Here is an 18,428-nt window from a genome sequence, read left to right as displayed (position 1 = left end):
GCTCTGTGTGCCCAGGAGCCTTGTCTTCTCACCGCCTCTCGCAAAAGCAGCTTTCTGCAGCGTGAACAGAGCAGCCCCCGGCTAGCAGGAAGGGAAATCAATGGTTCCACAGGAGCTCACACACCGCCGCTCGCAACCGCCAAGCGAGGAGTCATTAATTCCCCTCCTTGCTTGGTGACAGCAGCTGCTACGCTCACTTGTGGGCAGCTTCTGAGGAATGATGCTGGCCAGGGCGGTACTGCTCGAGGCAAGCAGCAAGGAGGAAAGGTGGGAAGGTTAAATGAGAGGGTGGCTGCGTACGCACGCTGGGGAGAGCCCGGGTCTCTCCAAAAGCCCCGTGGCTGGTGCTGCCTGTCGTGCGGATTTAGCACGTAGTAAAGATGGCAGGAGCCCAGGTTCTCCCTCCTCTTGCTCCAGGACTGCACGGTCGGCTCCCTGGTACTCCTTGGCTGCAAGGACAGAGCACCTAGCATGGCAAAGCTCATGTAGAGGGAGCAGATCTCTTTGGTAGTTAGTGTCTGCTCAGCTCTGCTGCGTGTTTTTTTCTGCCTGCAGCCATCCCAGCACCAGCCTGGTGCCCAGCAGCTGAGGACCTACACCACAGTTGGGTGATTAAAACAAAGAAACACTCAGCAGCATTGGCTTTCAGTATCTAGCAGGGGCGTGCCTTTAATCAAACAGAGAGACCCTGGTGTTACATACAGGCACACTGAGGGATGAAGAACAGATGCAATGGAGTCTGTTTTCAGATTTCCATAACAAGTGTGTGTCAGGAGCTGGCAGCTATGAAGACATGTGGCATATGCTGGGTACGTCTGTGCCGTGCCCTGCCCAGGAAGCTGTTTCTTTCATGGGAGCTCCTCTGATGAGTTACAGACACCGGTAATGGACACAGCTGCTGTGCTGGGGATGCAGAGGAAGCTCACCTTGACCTTTCTTCCTCGTGGGCTCAGAACTGCTGGCGCTGCACTGCGGCAGGCAGTACAAGGGAGGAGTTGCCCACAAAGTCACAGTTCCTCAGCACGAGGCTGATCCCAGGAAAGACACGGTGGCAGGAAGGTGGTTACCGTCCACTGGGTCACGCCAGCACAGCCGGGCCTTTTTCCTCCTGCGCCCAGCCCAGCAGCCTCAGTCCTGCAACAGCTTGTGTTTTACAGTCGAGCTCTCTGAACAGAGGTGAACAAAGAGAGTCCCAGCTGCCGCGCGAGCACGCAGCTCGCACAGATCATAGTCATGGGCCCACTCCACGCTGCCCCACCGCTGAATCTGAAGGGGAGGAGGAACGTGAGTCAGTTCAGAACTGGATTACGCTCAGCGACTCTCAGCCTCCCTTTTCACGTCTGTGAACACAGGTAACCCCCAGGAACTGTGCTGATCACTGACTGCTGGGGCAGGGAGATCTCCAGATGAGTTCAGTGGAAGGACATGCTTCATCTGTACTGGGGTCTGAGGCAAAGCCCCTTAAAGGGATGATGAAAAGATTCCCATCAACTTCAGCCACTTTGGGGTCAGGGAAAGCTTCACGCCAGGCCAGTTATCAGCAAGCAAGTTATTAACTTGGTGTGTACCAGGGCCTCCAGGTTGGATAACCCACAGCAAAAGAAGCCAGCCACAACTTTGCACTTCAGATTAGAGGGGCAGAAAAGCAGCCATCTGGGTTCTGCAGAAAGAAACTGGCAGCCCCAGGAGCACTCTGGGCTGTTGCACCCATGGCGTTGCTCTACAACTGCACACTCCAAACTCTCACAAATGGGGAGGGTGGCGGAGTGGAACCTCTCCTGCAATAGTAGGCATTTCCCTTGCCAGTTATTTGTGGTGGGAGATGCATTTGTCATGCTGAGATTATTGCTATTTGAATTATAGGGCTGTTTTGTAACATAATTTACCTGGTATTCTTCCTCCAGGCGAGACAGAAGCACGGCTTTCTCCACCGTAATGTGCCTGTCAATCAGACTCATGGACAGAATCAGAGATTTCAGCTGGGTGATTACGTATTCTATACCTGGAAGGGAATAACCCAAAACAAACAAGATTCATGGTTGTTTTCTGCAGCATTACAGCAGCATCTTCACATGCTCTGAAGAGACAGCCAGGGTATGGTACCTCCTCAGGGAGGTCACAGGGCCAGTGACCCTCCCCTTTGCATCTGGGCACTTTGGAGTCAGATCTGTGGTTAAGGGCAGACACAAAGTGCTGTTCTGGCCACTGTCACCGCAGTGACAAAGGCGATGCCTTGGAAACCGCCTCCTTTTACTCTGCCACAAGCCTTCCCTGTGCAAAGGGAAGAGATACCCATCCAGGCCTGAGTATTGTGGAGCTCAGCTGAAAGTCCAGGGTGAGAGGGACTCGTATACTGTTTGATGCTAAGAGAGCTGTCCACATCTCTAACCACTCCTCGAAAAACACTCTGCAAATGTGTGTGGTGGGAGAACTGTGCCGGCACCGGACACAGCTGCTGGGCTCAGCTGATAAAACAGCAGAGCTCTTTCCTGCCACACCACCAGCTAATGGCTTGCAAGACACTCCCCCCTTCTTCGGGGGAGGAGAGCCAGTGCCTGATGGCTGAGGGACCTGAGCAAATCCCAGAGACACACAGCCAGGAGGAGGAACAGGAGGAGGCAGAGGAAAGAAGGGCTCAAAACTCTGAGCTGCTGAGCCCTCACAGTTCAGCTCAAGCTGATTGGAAATGCAGGTGCCTGCACACGGGCAGGGTCTAAGGAAGGAACTAACTAAAGCCAGACTTGCCCTGTGCTACCAGTCTAGGCCAGACCTTCAATTTCAGGTCTAAAGCTGACTAGCCACTCAGAGGTTCCCCTTCCCCAGGGGAGACACATGCCTTTCCCCTCCACCCTGCCTAGTCATATTACAAATCACGAAGAAAATAAATGATTCATCAAAAAATGTCTTTACAGGGGAAATGGAAAGGCTTTGCAAGCCCTGTCCCAGGAATCAGTTAACTTCCCTTAGCTGCAAAGCTAGTGTCTTTTGTGGGTTTCACTGTCTGTTGCTCATTCAAGTCTTGCATTTGAGGACTTGAGCAAAGCAAACGTTACTTTGTTTCTTTAGGTGTCATTTAGCATTATCAAGTAAGATCAAGTGGGCTATCAGGGTCAAAGAGTGAGGACAGTGCACAGAACCACGGGCACTTGGGGTACTAAACCCCATTTCTTTTCCTGTTAACAAAAATGGGGACTAAGTCACTAGAAGGTTTGTCATTAAAAAAGTCTTTTTTGTGCTAGGGTAAAGCAAACAGCTTGCAGGCCAGCACAATCAGACATTGAAGACTAGTAGCACTAAAAGGAGAGTCCCTACCCTTAACAAATGCAGCTAAGGGACTGGCCTGGAGATTTAAAACATAAACCTCAACACTCCGATTATCTCAGCAGGAGAGGAAAACCATTACAGATGCTCTTCTCCCCCATGGAGAGGAACTGCTGCTTCCACCGGCACAGCCTGCCCGGCCCAGCCTCTCTCACCTTGCAGGGCCCACATGTTGTAGGATGCCAGATGGCTGACAAAGGTCTCCTTGGTGCTGGCTGGGATGTTTGGCCCCAGGATGCTGGTCGAGGAGCCAATTGCCACGTTGTACCTGGAACAATCACCCAACCCCCTTAGAAAAGCACAAGGCTCGTGGACCTTGAGGCTCTGACAGTCACAAGCACTAGAGCTCCTGGCCTCAGCCACGCAGGGCATAAGCAGACAGAAACATCTTTGACCTCTTACCTTTTCTCAGCCCAGCTGACAATGGGATCCCATTCATTCTTCTGCAGCTCTGCCAAGGCGGCTGGCTCCTCCACACGATAGCTGGGATATTGCAGAACAAAACCACACTGGCTGTTCACTCCCAGGCTGCCAGACTGCTGGGGGACCCCTCTGGGAAGGAAGCTGCCCCCCACCAGACCCCAGGAAGGGGGAGCAAGAGCCTACTGTCCACCCAGGCAGCAGCAGCAGCGACTGGAAACAATCCCCCCAACTCTTCCCTGAATTCAGAGCTTTTTATTGTTCCAGGAAGGACAATTCTATCTTAATACAAAACAGAGCAGCAAACTGGCCAACAGAAAATTGCAGGTAGCCCCAAGGCAGCCATGGGATGCTGTGAGGTTTAGCAGTTAGAGCAGGGGACATATCCCACTGGAACTCTTTACATGGGGTCACTCCTCCTGCCTCCCCTTGCCCAGTGGCTCAGCTTGGCCCTCCCCACTGCCAGCCTGACCAAATCCACAAAAGCAGATGAGGGGGTCCCGTTTCCCTCTCCCCACAGGAGCTGAGCAGCTGCCAGTGGACACCTCAGAGGCTGGGGCTGTGAGACAGGAACGTGGGCATGAATAGGCTTGATCCTGCAGCCCACAGGGACTTGATGGAACAAAGGGCATTTTGCTACTGGTAGAAATAATCTGAGCTGCCTGTACTGCCTCAGCCGTACCAGGGACTGAGCTGACAGATTCCTCCTGGCCTTTCAAAGATGTTTTTCTTTTTCCCCAAGGAGATCTTCACTTCTTGCTGCTCCCACCTTTGCGCAGCATGGAGGTGTCCAAACCAGAGTTCAACAGAGGACCAGATCCCCAGTCTGCCTCATACCCACGCCCTTCAGGTGCACAGACTTCCACTAGGTTTGCAAACATAGGACTGGCCTAAACTAATTCAAACCCTCGTGACAAAACCAGGACAGATCGGAGCCCTGCCGTGACTGGGGTATGGCAGACATTTTCCCTCGCTACCCCACTCTGTGCCAGCAGAGCCCCCATCTCGTACCAGACAGTGTCAGTCTCCAGGAACTTCACAGCCGCACGGATCAGCTGCATTTTGCTTCGCTGCGTGGGGTTGTCCAGCGCCGTGTTGCACAATGTGGTCTGTGGGATAAAGGCAGTTTAAACCTCTGTTTTTCAAGGCACAGGGAAGCAGCAGCTTTCACTGTACAAAGCCAAGAGGAAGCAGAGGAATTTGTGGCAGAAAACCGAGGAGTGCAGGGCCAGAGCATGGCTCGTGCAATAGGAATCTTCTCAGTGGTTTCAGAAGCCTCGGGAGCAAGCGCATCAAGCACCAGGGAAGAGGGTTCACAGACTGCTCCAGGGGTCATCATTTCCTCCTGCCCCTCACAATTCCAAATAACACTGTCCAGCCCCTTCTCAAATCCCCCCAGTGACACAGATTCTCCCCTAGACAGTCACCCAGGCAGTACCTAACCACCCTCACAACTGCAAGGCTTTCCCCTGCACCCAGCAAAAATCCTGACCTCTTCTCCCTGTTCCATGGGCATTAGGACAACCTGCTCTCTCCGTGTTCTATGTTTGGAGACTATTCTCATCTCTACATGGTCAGCCCCATTTTAGACCAAGCCATGCCAACTCTACTGCATGTACTCAGAAGAGCTGGGGGGGCAGGACAGCAAAGGAAGCATTCTCAGATGCCCCCATCTCATACATCCTGGTGCAAGACTTACACCCAAAGCGTATCTCAAGCCGTGTTTTGGAAGCCATTCTGCCAGCTGGCAAAGCCCTCACCGGGTGGCAGTGGCCTGGCAAACCCATCTTTAGCCCCTGGCATTTCGATTCCTTGTCTTTAATCCTGACTTCCTTGACTGCTGACTGCTCCCAGCACACTGCATTCTGCCCTGCCGAGGTCTCAGCATCCCAACCTGCCATGCTCACCAGGTGCATAGTGTAGAACTTGATGGTGTCTTTCTGGGAGTCCCACTCTGTTGCCACGGCAATGGCCAAGGCCTCACTGGGGACAGTGAAGAGCCTGGCATGGGGCGTTTTCAGCTTTCGGTGGTCCAGGTTTATTTCAAAGCCTCCTGGGGAATCAGAGTAGAAATCCTGGGGAATCAAAGAGGAGCAGGCACTAAGGAACAACAGACAACCCCACAGCGGGAGCAGAGCTGGAGCTGACGAGAGCACGGGACCAGGGATACTCAAGTTTCCCATCATTACCATCATTCTGACATACGTTTCCCCCTGAACAGTCTTGGAAGCTGTTTCCCACCACACAGCTTCGCTATCGATGAGGAAAGGGCACAACAGGCTGGTGACAAATACCCCACTCGCACAGCCTGGTTGCGGGTGTGCCACGCTCTTGCAGCGTGGGGTGGTAACACCCCTCCTGGGGACCAGCCCCTTCATCCTGACCCAGCAGCCGTACTCACCTTCTCCTTGTGAGATGCTCACGTTCTGGTAAAACCGCTTTCTCTCTGGGGGCAGAAACAGAATCATTCAGAGGGCAGTTAGAGGAGGTTCTGTCCCTTCCCCTGCTTGCCATCACAGCCCAGAACAGATGGAGCCCTCAGTGCTGTTCAGGTGGCCTGGCCATAAAAATCCAGCCCGTTCACCCTCAGCGTCCAAGCACAACAGCGTTTCAGTGAGCTCCACTCAGCTGGGAAAGCAACACAAAACTGGTGGACACCACATGGTTGCTTTGCACAACCAGCAAGTGAAGGGGACAAACTTCACTTCTGCCAGGCTGGGGTCTGAGCTCCCCTCAAACTGGCCTGCACTGAGTTTCTAGAGTCTGACAGGGGCAGTTTCCAAAGCAGACCTGTCCCAGCACTCCTGGAGTTTCACTCTGGGCTCAGTCTTTCAAGATTCTCCCACTGCAATCACGCTTGACAAATTAATCCCTGAACTGCCTTGGCTAATTCTCTCTTCCTGCTCGTTCTGCCTCAGAGCAAAAAGAAACCCAACAGAGTTAGAGGCAGGACAGGGCACCAGGACCTCTCTTCCCACCCTTGATGACAACAAACCCACCCAGCGCCAGCCCGCACGATCCCCCTCAGCGCATCTCGCACGTCCTCTGACCTGCAGCTGCTGGAAGAACCACAGCTGCCGCCAGGCTGGGAGCGTGCAGGGGCAAGACACGGTTCCCTCCACCCCAAGCCCCTGAGGGGCTGGGTTTATTGCGGGCACATGTGGAAACAGCTGGATGGTGCTGGGGACACATGGAACGCACTGCAGCACACCACTGAGTCACCAGGGGAGGAACCACCTCCTGCCCATGCATCCCGCTCCGGCTCAGGAGTATACCTGCTCCCCCAGCAAGGTGAGCCCAAAGGTCTCTGTTTTAAGAGCAGCCTCCTTTCCTACCAACACTGTTTCACACACTCCCAACACCCAAGAGCTGTATTACACGTGTTGCAAAGGCTCGTATCTCTTAGGCAAGGCAGGAAGAATCTGCAAGCCGTTCCCCTGATGGCAGCAAGCAGATTGTAAATCCTGAAACCATAAATCTACCTCCTGAAGGGTGAATTGAGCAGGCCAGGCTGCAAGTCTGTTATTCTAGGCTAAAAAAAGCACATTCCTGCTGGGGAAACGGAAGGGGACTTGCTCAGGCTCCTCGACCTGCAAGCTTTGGGGCCTCCAAAAACGTCACGTTAAGGCACAGTTTTGAAGATATTAATGTACATGTACCCCAGAGGAGTCCTGAGTCACATCAGTGGGCTCCTGACACCCCACAATGAGTCACTGTGACTCTGCAGCCTCACCTCAAACAGAATTAGACTAATTTTACTGTCCTCAAACCCACACGTTTTCAACAAAATCTGTGGAGGGTACACATGGCCCAGAATGTGCCTGAACCACCCCGGGCTGGGTCCCATCCCCGCGCAAAACCTCTAAAACACACAAAAGCAAACTGGCAGCTCGAGGACTTGGCCGTGCTGCCTGCAATCCCCACCCCAAACACTCCCTAACGCCAGGAGAAGGGAGCAGGGGGAGCCCCAAAACCTGAACCACATTGCCGGAGCCGCTAAAAGGTTTTGGGGAGCCCCCCTGAGGGAGGGGGGTGGGTGGGTGGCCGCTTCCCATGTTTCCACCCGCCCAAAGGGCGCCCAACCCCAGCGCTCCCTTGGCCTTGGGGTGACCTTGAGGGGTGTCACCGAGGACATGAAGGGGTCCCCAGCCCCGCCGGGTCAGGGAAGGGCCCCCCCGTCGCCGAAGGAGGCTGTGGGAGGCCCCGGGCGCTCCCTCACCTGCCGGCGGGGCATAGGCCCGGCCCGCGCTCTCGGCAGCGGCGGAAGGCGGTCGGGGTAGCTGCGCGGGGGGAAAACGGCCCCACAACAACCGGCGGCACCCGCGCCACATCCCGGCGAAGAACGAAGAACGGAGCAACCAAGACCCGGACCAGCTCAGCGCGCCTGGGTGGCCGCCGCCATCTTGCGTCGGGCGGCCAATCCGCGCCGCGAACGCGTTTTGCCCCTTGGGCCGCCCCGTCCCCGCCGGCACCGCCCGAAACTACATTTCCCAGCAGCGCCCGCCGGCAGGAAACGCGTTTTCCGCGGCCAGTCAGCGCCCGGCACCGCCCCTCCCGCAGCGCCGGCGGGGGCCAATGGGAGCGCGCAGAAGCGCTGAGGGGTGGGCCCTGAGCCAGGCGGCGGCGGCGGCGGCGGCGGCCTCGGCGTGAGGGGAGCGGAGCGGAGCGGAGCGGGTGGCCTCCCCCCCCCCGCCCTCCCCCGCCCGGCCCCGGTCCACGCTGGCTCCCGGGGACCCCCCCGAAATGCCGGTGCGGAGCGAGAGGTGCCGCGCGGGCGGAGCGGCTGGCTCGGCCTCCTCGGCGCCCTCCGGTGCGGCCGCCAGCAGCCTGGTGCCGCCGCCCCCCATCAACACGGCGCAGCCCGGCGTGGCCACTTCGCTGCTCTACAGCGGCGCCAAGTTCCGCGGGCAGCAGCGCAGCAAGGGCAATGCCTACGAGGTGGAGGTCGTCATGCAGGTGAGGGGCCTGCTGGCGGCCGCCTCCCCGCTCCCCTCCCCACCCCCCGGGCCCGGCGCTCCTCAGGCCGCGCTCCCCGGTCCCCTCAGGCCGCGGCCGTCCCGCCTCATTCCCTCCTCAAGCCGTGGCCGCCCGGCTTCCCGTCCCCTCAGGCACAGTCGCTTCTCCTCCTCCTTCCCCTGCTGCCGTTCTCGCCGCCCTCGTTCCTTTCAGGCCCCGGTTGACGGCTCCCCCGGCTCGCATCGGTGTCTGCCCTCCCTCAGGCCCCGGACTTTGTGCGTCCCATCCCTTGAAGTGGGGGAGACCCCTTGCCTTTAGTCCCAGCGTTCCCCATTCCCTCTCAGCCCCAGTGAGGTGGGACCAGGGTGATGGAGGCCTTAAGGGAACTGCTCCCCTCAGGCCTGGAAAGCCCCTGCCCCCCTTTGACCTGCCGGTGCCTCCCTGTGATTCCCTTGGTTCCACCAAGCCCGGTAACGGCTGTGAGTCCTCAGGCTCTGGAGAGATCTCTGTCCTCCCGTGTGTATTCCCTTCCTTTCACAATCAGGGGAAAAGACCGTGTTCTATTCCCCTCAGGTGAGACCCTTTTCTGCCAGAGCTGCCTCCTTGCTCCCTTCCCCTCAAAACTTGAGGAGGGTCTGCCACACTCAAGCCTTTCCCCCTACCACCACCTCTTTGCCCCATTCCCCTTGGGCCTGGCAAGGTCCATAACCTGGGATCCCTTCCCCATTCCCCTCAGGCTCTCGGGTGGCCTTCTGCGCCACAGGGCGGAAAGGTAAGAGCCTGGCTTAGAGTGGGTGTTGTCCTGGGAAGTCCCTGCCAGTGGGACAGCCTGTATTTCAGGCCTGGCTGGATATCAGCAGGGATCCAAGTCCCATTCCCTGGCTGGCAGAGACCTGGGACCCAGGGTTTCCCCATCCCTGGTGTGTTGGGGGCTCCCCCAGGCTGAACAGGGAGCCTAGGATGAAGTGGGGTGATTCGCCTGGGGCAGGAAGGCAGCCAGACAGCTGTAGTCCCCAGCTGTGCTGGGGAATTGGGACGCTGGCTCATGTGGCTCTCCCATTCCTCCCTGCAGTCATTGTCACCCTGCATGCTTTATTTTTAGTCCTAGGCATTGGCACGATCGCTCTGGGCAGAGCTGGCGAGGTGTGGAGTTGTTAGGACGCGGGCAAGCCAGACATATGAGACATGCTTTCCTATAGAGCACTCTGCAAGTCACAGCTTTGTTCCCAGTTTGGTGGCACGGGATCTGGGCAACCAGGGTTGAGCCATGTTGTAGCCAGTGCAGTGATGAAGCTTGACACGTGTGCCAGTGCTGTGGAGTAGTGTCAAAGCCCCAGGGTCAGCAGATGGGGTAACATTTGAACCAGACCATCTGTTTTCACCTACAGTCCTCCCCTTGTCGACAGCACAAGCGTACCTGGTGCGGTTTGCTGTGGTGGGGACATCCTATGGCTGATCAGCTTCACTGCACGCTGCCTTCTCTCAGGGGCTGGCTGTGGCTTTGCGCTAAAAATGCTGCTGTTTTGCGCGTGTCAGCTGAGAAGAGGTGGCTGCCTGCTCTCCCGGGGCTGAGCGCAGAGAAAAGTCGCTTTTCTTTGATCACAGGTGGGGAAGATCCATCTTCTCACAGCTGATGTTCACACTTCCCCAAATAACTCGCTGCTTGCTTTGAAAACGGATCTGGAGATGTTGGGAAAAAGCTTGGAAAATCCCCTGGTTTTAAAGGTGCTTGGAACAGACGTAGCCCCCCGCCTAGTTCCTGCACAGCAGAAGCAATGAGATGCAGCCCTGTAACTCAACAGGGTGGCCGTAAAAGCGTTAAATCTGTGAGAAAGTCCTCTTTCAAAACACACGAGGCATCGTCTGGCTTCTGAGCAGGCTTTGGCATGTGCTAGGGTACTAGGCAGAGAGCATGGGTAATGTGTTAGGTGTGAGTCAGGCCTGTTAAATAAGCAGACAGTGAAGCTCAGGGCCAAGCTTTCTTCCTCTAGCCTGAATTATCTTCAGTAAATAGATGCTTTTTGCTCTTCTTTCACCTAAACACCAGTTCACTGGTAGTGGTTGACTGGGAAATGTGGGGGCTGGGGGTGTGGGTGATTCTGCTGGTGGTGTTCTCGCTTGGAGAAAAACTGTGAGTCTGCTTCCTTCTAGGTGGAGGCGGGGGGGGTTGCTTCTCATCAGAGGCCTCTGGGTGGAGGGTGCTGCCTCAGTGAGATGGAGCCGGAAGCCTGAGGGGGTGTTGTCAGGCCTTGGATGTGGAGGTTGTCAGAGGTGAGCTGGGCACCTGTAGATGATCTTTCCAAGTGGTTCCCAGCTGTGGAGAAGGGCTGCCAGTGTGAGTGTTGAGCAGTAAGCTGGATGGTCCCTACCGATTGAGGCTGAAGTTACCCTTGGAGGGGTTAGAAACTGCTTTGGATCAGTTGGGTGCCTTCATGCCTATGCTTATGGTTGGACTTTGTGCTCTTTTCTAGCATGTGGACATGGAAAACTCCTATCTCTGTGGATACTTGAAGATTAAAGGCCTTACAGAGGTGAGTGTTAACTGCAAAACAAGAAAATAAGGTGCTGTGTAAATGGTTTTCTATTTCCTGGTGGGACGGAAGCTGCCACCAAAAGTGGGAAGTGGAAGGATTGACCATACAGTGGATTTGACCACTAAGTAGTTTAATAGCTTCAGTCTGTTATTCTTGGCACATCGAGCACGTACGATGGGCCTCGATGGGAGTCTTGAATGAGGGAGGCTTATCTGGCATCCCTTAAGGTCTGAGCAGAACTGAATCTGACCCTGCAGTCAGCTCTAGGCGCTCTACCAGTGGTGGTGTGTTGCTGAGAGAAAATAATCCACAACTCGAACAGTCAGAACTTTACACACTTCCCTCCCCATCCATCCATCCTCTGAGGTTGCTCGTGGTGGCGGACAGTCGGTGAGAACTGTCTCGCAGGGGTGATGCTGCTTTCGGCTGCAGTGCACCGCGTGTCTGTCATTACACGGGAGCGCTTGGGGAAGCTCGCTCGCACCAGCCGAGTCTGCTATTCCCCGCCTGCGTTCTCCTCATTCAGTGCCAATGCAGAGCTGAAGGGGGGAGCGCCTGCTCCCCTGGGGGGTGGCTCAATCCAGCCCTCGGGCTTTGTAGCAGTCACGCAACAACTGCCGGGGAGCGGTGCTGGCTGTAAACGGTTACTTGTGGTCACCCAGCTGGGAGCTTCCCCGCAGACCAGCTCTGACAGGGCTCCTTCTGGTTTCATGAAGCGAATAGAGAAGCAGGCTGAGGCTGGAATGAGAGGGTGGAGGCTGTGCGTGCGTACGAGTCAGACTTTAAGAGGTATGGGGCAGGACGAGACAGCGTGCTGCTTGGAGGGACGGGAGCACCGGCCTGGGACTGCCTGGAGCTCTCGCTGGGAGATGCTGCTTTTTTGCTGAGCGCGTGCACCTCTATCTGCATTTGAGTTTCTGTCTCTAGGGGACAAATCTTCTGACTTCTTGTTTGTCTCCCTTCTCTCCTAGGAGTACCCAACCCTCACCACTTTCTTTGAAGGCGAAATAATCAGTAAAAAGCACCCTTTTTTAACGCGCAAGTGGGATGCTGATGAAGACGTGGATCGTAAACACTGGGTAAATAAATCTGAGGGGAAGATGTGGGTCTGATGCAGTCCTGGCTGAGCAGCTGGTTTGGAGGTGAGGTGCAGCGTGTGCCCATGCAAGAGCTGTCAGAAGGGCCTGGAAACCTCTCCTTTTTGGGTGTCTCCCTCCTTCCCTCACTGGGATCTTTGCAACTGGAAGTCCCTTCAGCAGGCTGTTGGCTGTGATTCATGAGAAAGGAGGGGACGTCTTGTTTTCCACTTGCTGGCCCTCAGGGTTGGAAGGAAGCAGGAGCAATCCCTGTCTCCTGACACACCTCCACCCCCTGCAGAGAACACGCTCCTTATTTTGAAGGCTTTATCACAAAATGGAGTGGAGAAGGGGAGCGGGGCCAGTCTGGCATGGGCAGGGCAGTTGGTACCCATGTTTCAGCCACCTCTGCTCAGGGTAGGGGACGTCTGTCTCTCTGGATCAGGGCCACAGCAGCCAGCTGATTTCCCCCCTGCCTTGGCCTGTGCTGTTGTTTGCCAGACTTTGATGTTTATTATGTTTCTCTCGAAATATCTTCTTCTGGAAGTGTAGGAGCTTCTCCATCTGGGCTGGACGTGGCTGTGGGTGTCTGGCGATCCTACGTTCCCCTGTGCGAGTCCTGGGGTGTGTGTTGAGCATTCCCGCAGGAGAAAAGCAGCCCCTTTTTTGAGGAAAAAGGGTTCTATAGCAGTTTTTCCCTCCTAAATAGCAGCTGGCACTAGTGAAATCTACTCCTGGAATAAGCATCCTGATTTTTTTCTTTTTTGTTTCAGGGGAAGTTCCAGGCTTTTTACCAGTATGCAAAAACATTTAACTCTGATGACTTTGATTATGAGGATCTGAAAAATGGGGACTATGTCTTCATGAGATGGAAGGTAAACTCTGCATGTTTCCTTCTCCAGTGAACTGCTCACAAGTGACTGACAGAGGCTTGTGGTGCCTGAAAGCTTTTTCAGCTATAATGGTTTAATGAAAGATCTCACTCTACCAACCTCATAACCCACCATACTTGCAAATTCCAGTGTGACTCCTGTCTAGCCAGCTAATTGCATTCTTAAGGGCTGCAGTCATGCCTGAAAACACAACGAGAAAATCTTGCTTGGTGGTGCTCCAGAGGATGAGAGAATTGGTGACTCCAGTCCCTATGTGGGGCCTATGCGTTTGATGCAGACTGGCCAGTCTGCACCTCTCTGTTCTTCAGCTGGATTGATTCCTCCTCCTTTACATGAGCCTTGTGCAGCTGCAAGGCAGGGAAATTGTAGGATCACAGAATGCTTTGTGTTGGGGGAGACTTCTGAAGATCATCTAGTTCCAACCTCCCCACCATGGGCAGGGACATCTCTCACTAGACCAGGTTGCTCAGAGCCCCGTCCAACCTGACCTTGAACCCTTCCAGGGAGGGGGCATCTACCATTTCTCTGCAGCATGTCCCAGCATTTTGCTGCTCTCACAGTAAATAATTTTTTCCTCACATCTAATACAAATCTACCCTCTTTCAGTTTAAAACCATTACCCCGTCTTATCTCTGCAGGCCCTGGTAAAAAGTCTCTCTCCATCTCTCTCGTAAGCTCCCTATAAGTATTGGAAGGCTGCAATAAGCTCTCCCTGGAGCTTTCTCTTCATCATCAGATAGCTCGGATTCCTGATTTTGCAATTGGTTTCTGGCTTGCAGGGGGCAGGTGTTGAACTGAAACTCATCTCGGGCACTTTTAAAACTGGTTCTTTTCTCAGTTGTCTGCTTCCCTGGGTGATGCCTACAGGGGCAGGCGGTGAAAGAACACGCTGGTCTCTGCGGTCTGGGCTGCTGCGGGTGGAGGGAGTGCTCAGCCAGGAATGCCTTCACGTTAATGGGTGCCAATATTCAGTTTGGAAGGGCAGATTGGTGGTGGTGGTGGGTGTTTGCATTTGACCAGCATTTTAAAATATAGTCTGTGTTTTGTGTGCAGGAACAGTTCCTAGTCCCAGATCACACCATCAAAGACATCAGCGGTGCTTCCTTTGCTGGTTTCTATTACATCTGCTTCCAGAAGTCGGCAGCATCTATAGAGGGCTATTACTACCATAGGAGTTCAGAATGGTAAGGAAGCTTGCATCCTCCTGTGGACTGAAGGGTGGCTCCTCAAACCAAGCAGTGACTCCTCTTCTGCTTGTCTGCAGCCTTGGGAGTGTCCAGGCGGTGCTTCTCCGGACTGGGAAGGAGGTTCAGTCTGGTGTCTGGACCTCGGGACAGAAGGGAGAGGAGGGTGTGTGCCATACTTGGCCAGAGCAGGCTAGCGCAGCCCATTTGTGTGCTATAAAGCACTGCCCTTTCTGCTCGGTGGGGGATAATCAGGCTGGCAGGGTGGAACAGGGGAGATAAAAGGTCTGGAGATGTGCTGTGGCCTGGTGAAGCAATGGTCTGGTGGATTGGTGAGGTACACTGGGAGGCAGAAACCAGCTGTGGCTCACTAAAAGCATCCCTCCAGTCCAAACGCTCGCAGGGTGTGCCAGCTCCTGCCCTCCCATGGTGTAACCCCGTGTAAGGGTTGTGCTCCTTCAGTTTGTGCTTTGCTCAGTGATTCAGGCTTTGAGCTTCTCCACGCCTTGGCCCTTCAGAGGATAGCGGAGGGGCCTTTGAGAGGGAGCTTAGTGCTTTCTCACATGTAACAGCTTGGCTGTTGCTCCCTTCAGGCAGAAATCTTGTTAGGCCAGTGCTTTGTAGTCCAGGATCCTTGGGGTGTTGCTGTAAGACAAGGGAACAGTCAAAGTTAATTGGCTGGTTTCTTGTTAGAGCCAACTATCTGACAAGTAACTGTGGAGAGCTCTTTCCCCTCTGACAGCCTTGGATATTTGTCACGTGCAGCAAGTGGCCCTGTAGGGTGGCTGGAAGCTCTTGTGGAGGGGAAGGTACCCGGGAGGCTTTCAGACAAATCCCCTCAAGCTAAACTTTGAAAGACCTGAGTGTAATTTGCAGCTTTAGCAAACACCGTTTGAACATGAAAGTTGTTGAACTTCAAAAGGTGTCCAAAAACCAAAGTCAGCCCACCTCGAATGCCGCCTGGCTGCAGGTGGCTCAGAGGCACGGGAATGGAAATGAGGAACGATGCTGAGTCCTGACGGGGTTTTCGGAGCAGGGGTAAGCGGGTGTTGGGTGCCTGAACACCTCTGAGACTGAAAAGGGGAAGGGAAGAGCCAGCCACCAGGTTGTCTGCCCTGTTCTGTTGCTCTATATAATCCTCTCATCTGTCGTTTCCCCTCTCTCCCAGGTATCAGTCATTGAATTTAACTCACGTTCCTGAGCACAGCGCTCCTATCTACGAATTCCGATGACAGCTGTCCAGAACTGATACTGCACAGAAGCAAACCGGGCAGGAGAGCATGGCCTGCCAGGAGAACTGTGTCCCTGTCGGAGCACGGGAATGCACGCTTCTCTCCTGCCCCTCGGACTCGTGAGAGAGAGCCTGAATGTTAACCCACCCAGCCCAAGGAGCGTGGCTGCTGGAGCTTGATTCTTCCTCCTGTCGAGTGGCGATTTGATCTTTAATCTGGTTTTAAGCTACTTTTAAATGCACTTTCTTATTGCACAGCTAGTTTCTCTATCACTGAAGTTCCTCCCGGCTCTCCTCTGGAAGCTGTTTCTCAGTAGCTGGAATCAGTGGTCTGTCTTCTGAGTAATAAGAAAATATAAGCTCAGTGCTTATATTTTCATTGTTACAGCCTGATATGGGTTGAAATCGCCAGGACTCAGGTTTGTTGCCCAGATTGCTGGCTCTGATGCTCCCAGAGCCGGGTCCTGTGTGTGAGGCTCTGCTTGGCAGAGAGCTGCCTAGCTGCAGAGTCTGTTGGGGGAGTGTTGGCTGAGAAAGATAAGGCTTGAATGAGTCTTTGCTTTGTGCTGGCTAACGAGGTTAGCAAGAGCTGCAGATCTTTCAGGAGCTCCAGCCCTTTGGAGCTGGGAGCTGTTCCGGTGTCTGGATACGCCACTGGGAATTAATTTGATGTATGGACTTCTAGGCTCTCAGTAAAGTGGATCTGAACTCTGCTTATAGGTGTATATTTGCTCTTTACTTAAGTTAAGGGTAAAAAAGGAGAAAAAAAAAAAAAAAAAGAAAAAAAAAAAAAGGACTTTTATTAAAAAAATATATATATTTTTATGGTTCCTTTTCCAAAGGACCCTATGGCAAATGCACAAGTACTCAATTACATTTAACCGTTTTCACATTGAAAACTGGGAATGTCTGCGTTAGTTTTTATATACGTGTATGTAATCAGCTAGCTGCTTTGGGAAAGTAATCAGAGTGCAAGTGCTGAGCAGCGTTGCAGGGACAGCTCTGGGACTGTTCAGCATTTGTACTCGCTTCATGCTTCACCAACACCACTGCTTGATACCTTTTTACAAGGCAAAAAAAAAAAAAGAAAAGAAGAGGGGAAAAAAAAAAACAACAAAAAAAAAAAAAACAAAAAAGAAACCCCAGTAGCTCTCCTCTGACTTTGAAATGTTTCAAGTGATATAACTTAAGGCTTGTGTGCCAAAGTGTGTGTGTATGCGTGTGTGGTGGTTTTTTTTTGTTTGTTTGTTTGTTTTTTCTTTTTTTTTTAAAGACATTTTAAAAATTGGCCTTGGTTGTATATTTAATGTGACAGTCCCACCTGTGGGGCTTTTGTGAGAGTTTAGTTTGCATTTTTCTGGCTCTTTTAAAAACAACCCCCTTACAGCAGGCTCGTATCACCAGGTGGGTGTTGATGGGTTTGCTGCCCGGGAGGGGAAAGGGAAGCCTCCGCGTGCCTAATGCCAAGGTGGTTTGTTTTTTCTTCTTTTTAACTAACTTTCTTCCTTTCAGCTGCCTGTCTGGTTTCTTGCAGCAGCCGAATTGCTAGTTTAAGCCTTAACAAGACAGTATTCAGGGCTCAGTGAGGCCATTTCTTCTATTCCAAGCCGGGATCTTGCGTGATCGGAGAAGCGGCTGTGCTGCTCTCAGGAGATGATGCGGAAATCGCCCGCCTCGCGCGTGCTGTTCCCCGCGGACGAATCCCTTTCCCCCGGCGCAGAGACGCCTGCTCGGGGGGAGAAAGGGGGAGCCCTGGCCCTTCTGGAGGGCCGGAGCCCCCCTGGCGAGGAAGGAACCGCGCGCTGTTGTCTTGACCTGAGCAGGTCGATTTGTAGAGCAGCCTGAAGGCGAGCGGGAGAGCGATTCGAGGCGCGACGGCCGAGCGGTTGGGAAGCGGATTCCCATTTCATTTTGTTTTGCTGCTCTCGGAGAAACTCGGCCCCTTTAGCGGCGGGGAGAGGGGCTTCCTCGCAGGCACCCCCTGGTTTTAGAGGTGAAAGCCGGCGGGGTTGCTCTGCTGTGATCACCCATGGGGGTGAAGCCTCCTCCCGGGTGCTGTGTGGGCGCAGGACCCAGCTCTTCGCAGCCCTCGGAGCTGTCTGTGTGCAATATTGTCACCGGGCTCCTTGCGCTCCCCAGGGCTGTCAGTGCCAGCGGGACACTTGGGTTTCTGACGTGGTTTAGTCAAATGAACACTGGCTGTTGGCAGAAGCTGAGTCAGGAAGTGTCCCGGGGTTGGTTCATATGTATAGTTACCCCAAAACCTCTAAAGTTGTGCTTTGAGACTTGCTATGTTGTGAGGAGGGTGTGCAAGGAGCATCCTGCTCGCTGCCCGTCTCCTTCCTGCTGTCCTGGAGCCAATTTCGGCTGAAATCCCAAACTAATTTGCCATCGGTGATGGGTGATGCTGCCCCGTGGGACGTGTGTGGCGGGTGCAGAGCAGGTCGTGGAGCCAAGGGGTTTACAGGGGCTGTTGGTGTTCGGAGCTTCCTTCCTTTAAAGGCTTCGTTTTGGTTTTCTTCTTTTTTTGACTTGTTTGATGAGCTGAGGAGAGACGTTACGTATGTCGCAGTGTGGTGAGAGAGAACTGACCAAGGGAGTATCTGGGGAGGGTCAGAGGTAAGAAATGGGGTATTTGGTCTTGGAAGAGGTTGCAATGTCTCTTTTTAACCACGCTGGCTGCAGAAGGGATGTACTTGTTGGCAGACAGAGCGGGGGCCGAGACAGCGTTTTGCAGAGCAATCCATGTCCAAATTAAACATGAAATGTGCTTAAGGGCTCTGTGTCCGTGTGTGTTTGTCGACCAGAGTGTT

The 18,428-nt window shown here is 54.0% G+C and overlaps 2 protein-coding genes across 2 annotated transcripts; one reads left to right on the top strand and one right to left on the bottom strand.

Annotated features, from left to right (window-relative positions):
* Positions 1–638: 638 nt before the first annotated feature.
* Positions 639–8,177, bottom strand: ATPAF2 (ATP synthase mitochondrial F1 complex assembly factor 2). Its single transcript, XM_033005915.2, has 8 exons — positions 7,961–8,177; positions 6,143–6,187; positions 5,649–5,794; positions 4,753–4,850; positions 3,724–3,804; positions 3,477–3,589; positions 1,887–2,002; positions 639–1,266 (listed from the first exon to the last, which is right to left on the bottom strand). The coding sequence occupies exons 1-8, from the start codon at positions 8,070–8,072 to the stop codon at positions 1,129–1,131; spliced, it is 849 nt and encodes a 282-aa protein (XP_032861806.1). The 5' UTR covers positions 8,073–8,177; the 3' UTR covers positions 639–1,128.
* A 208-nt stretch (positions 8,178–8,385) lies between these two features.
* Positions 8,386–18,390, top strand: GID4 (GID complex subunit 4 homolog). The gene is made up of 6 exons (XM_042798812.1): positions 8,386–8,697; positions 11,169–11,228; positions 12,203–12,310; positions 13,081–13,182; positions 14,254–14,384; positions 15,553–18,390. The coding sequence occupies exons 1-6, from the start codon at positions 8,485–8,487 to the stop codon at positions 15,614–15,616; spliced, it is 678 nt and encodes a 225-aa protein (XP_042654746.1). The 5' UTR covers positions 8,386–8,484; the 3' UTR covers positions 15,617–18,390.
* Positions 18,391–18,428: the final 38 nt, after the last annotated feature.

Source organism: Tyto alba, unplaced genomic scaffold (genome assembly GCF_018691265.1).
Source record: "Tyto alba isolate M040663 unplaced genomic scaffold, T.alba_DEE_v4.0 Super-Scaffold_28, whole genome shotgun sequence".
NCBI lineage: Eukaryota > Metazoa > Chordata > Aves > Strigiformes > Tytonidae > Tyto > Tyto alba.
Note: the sequence above shows the minus strand (reverse complement) of the source record. Positions and strands in the feature narration are given on the sequence as shown.

Coding starts and splice junctions, on each gene's coding strand:
- ATPAF2 (XM_033005915.2), bottom strand. CDS start 8,072: ATGTGGCGCGGGTGCCGCCGGTTGTTGTGGGGCCGTTTTCCCCCCGCG. Junction 3,805..4,752: donor CTGGAGACTGACACTGTCTG/GTACGAGATGGG, acceptor GCAATATCCCAG/CTATCGTGTGGAGGAGCCAG. Junction 2,003..3,476: donor CAACATGTGGGCCCTGCAAG/GTGAGAGAGGCT, acceptor ATTCCCTTCCAG/GTATAGAATACGTAATCACC.
- GID4 (XM_042798812.1), top strand. CDS start 8,485: ATGCCGGTGCGGAGCGAGAGGTGCCGCGCGGGCGGAGCGGCTGGCTCG. Junction 11,229..12,202: donor AGATTAAAGGCCTTACAGAG/GTGAGTGTTAAC, acceptor CTTCTCTCCTAG/GAGTACCCAACCCTCACCAC. Junction 12,311..13,080: donor ACGTGGATCGTAAACACTGG/GTAAATAAATCT, acceptor TTTTTGTTTCAG/GGGAAGTTCCAGGCTTTTTA.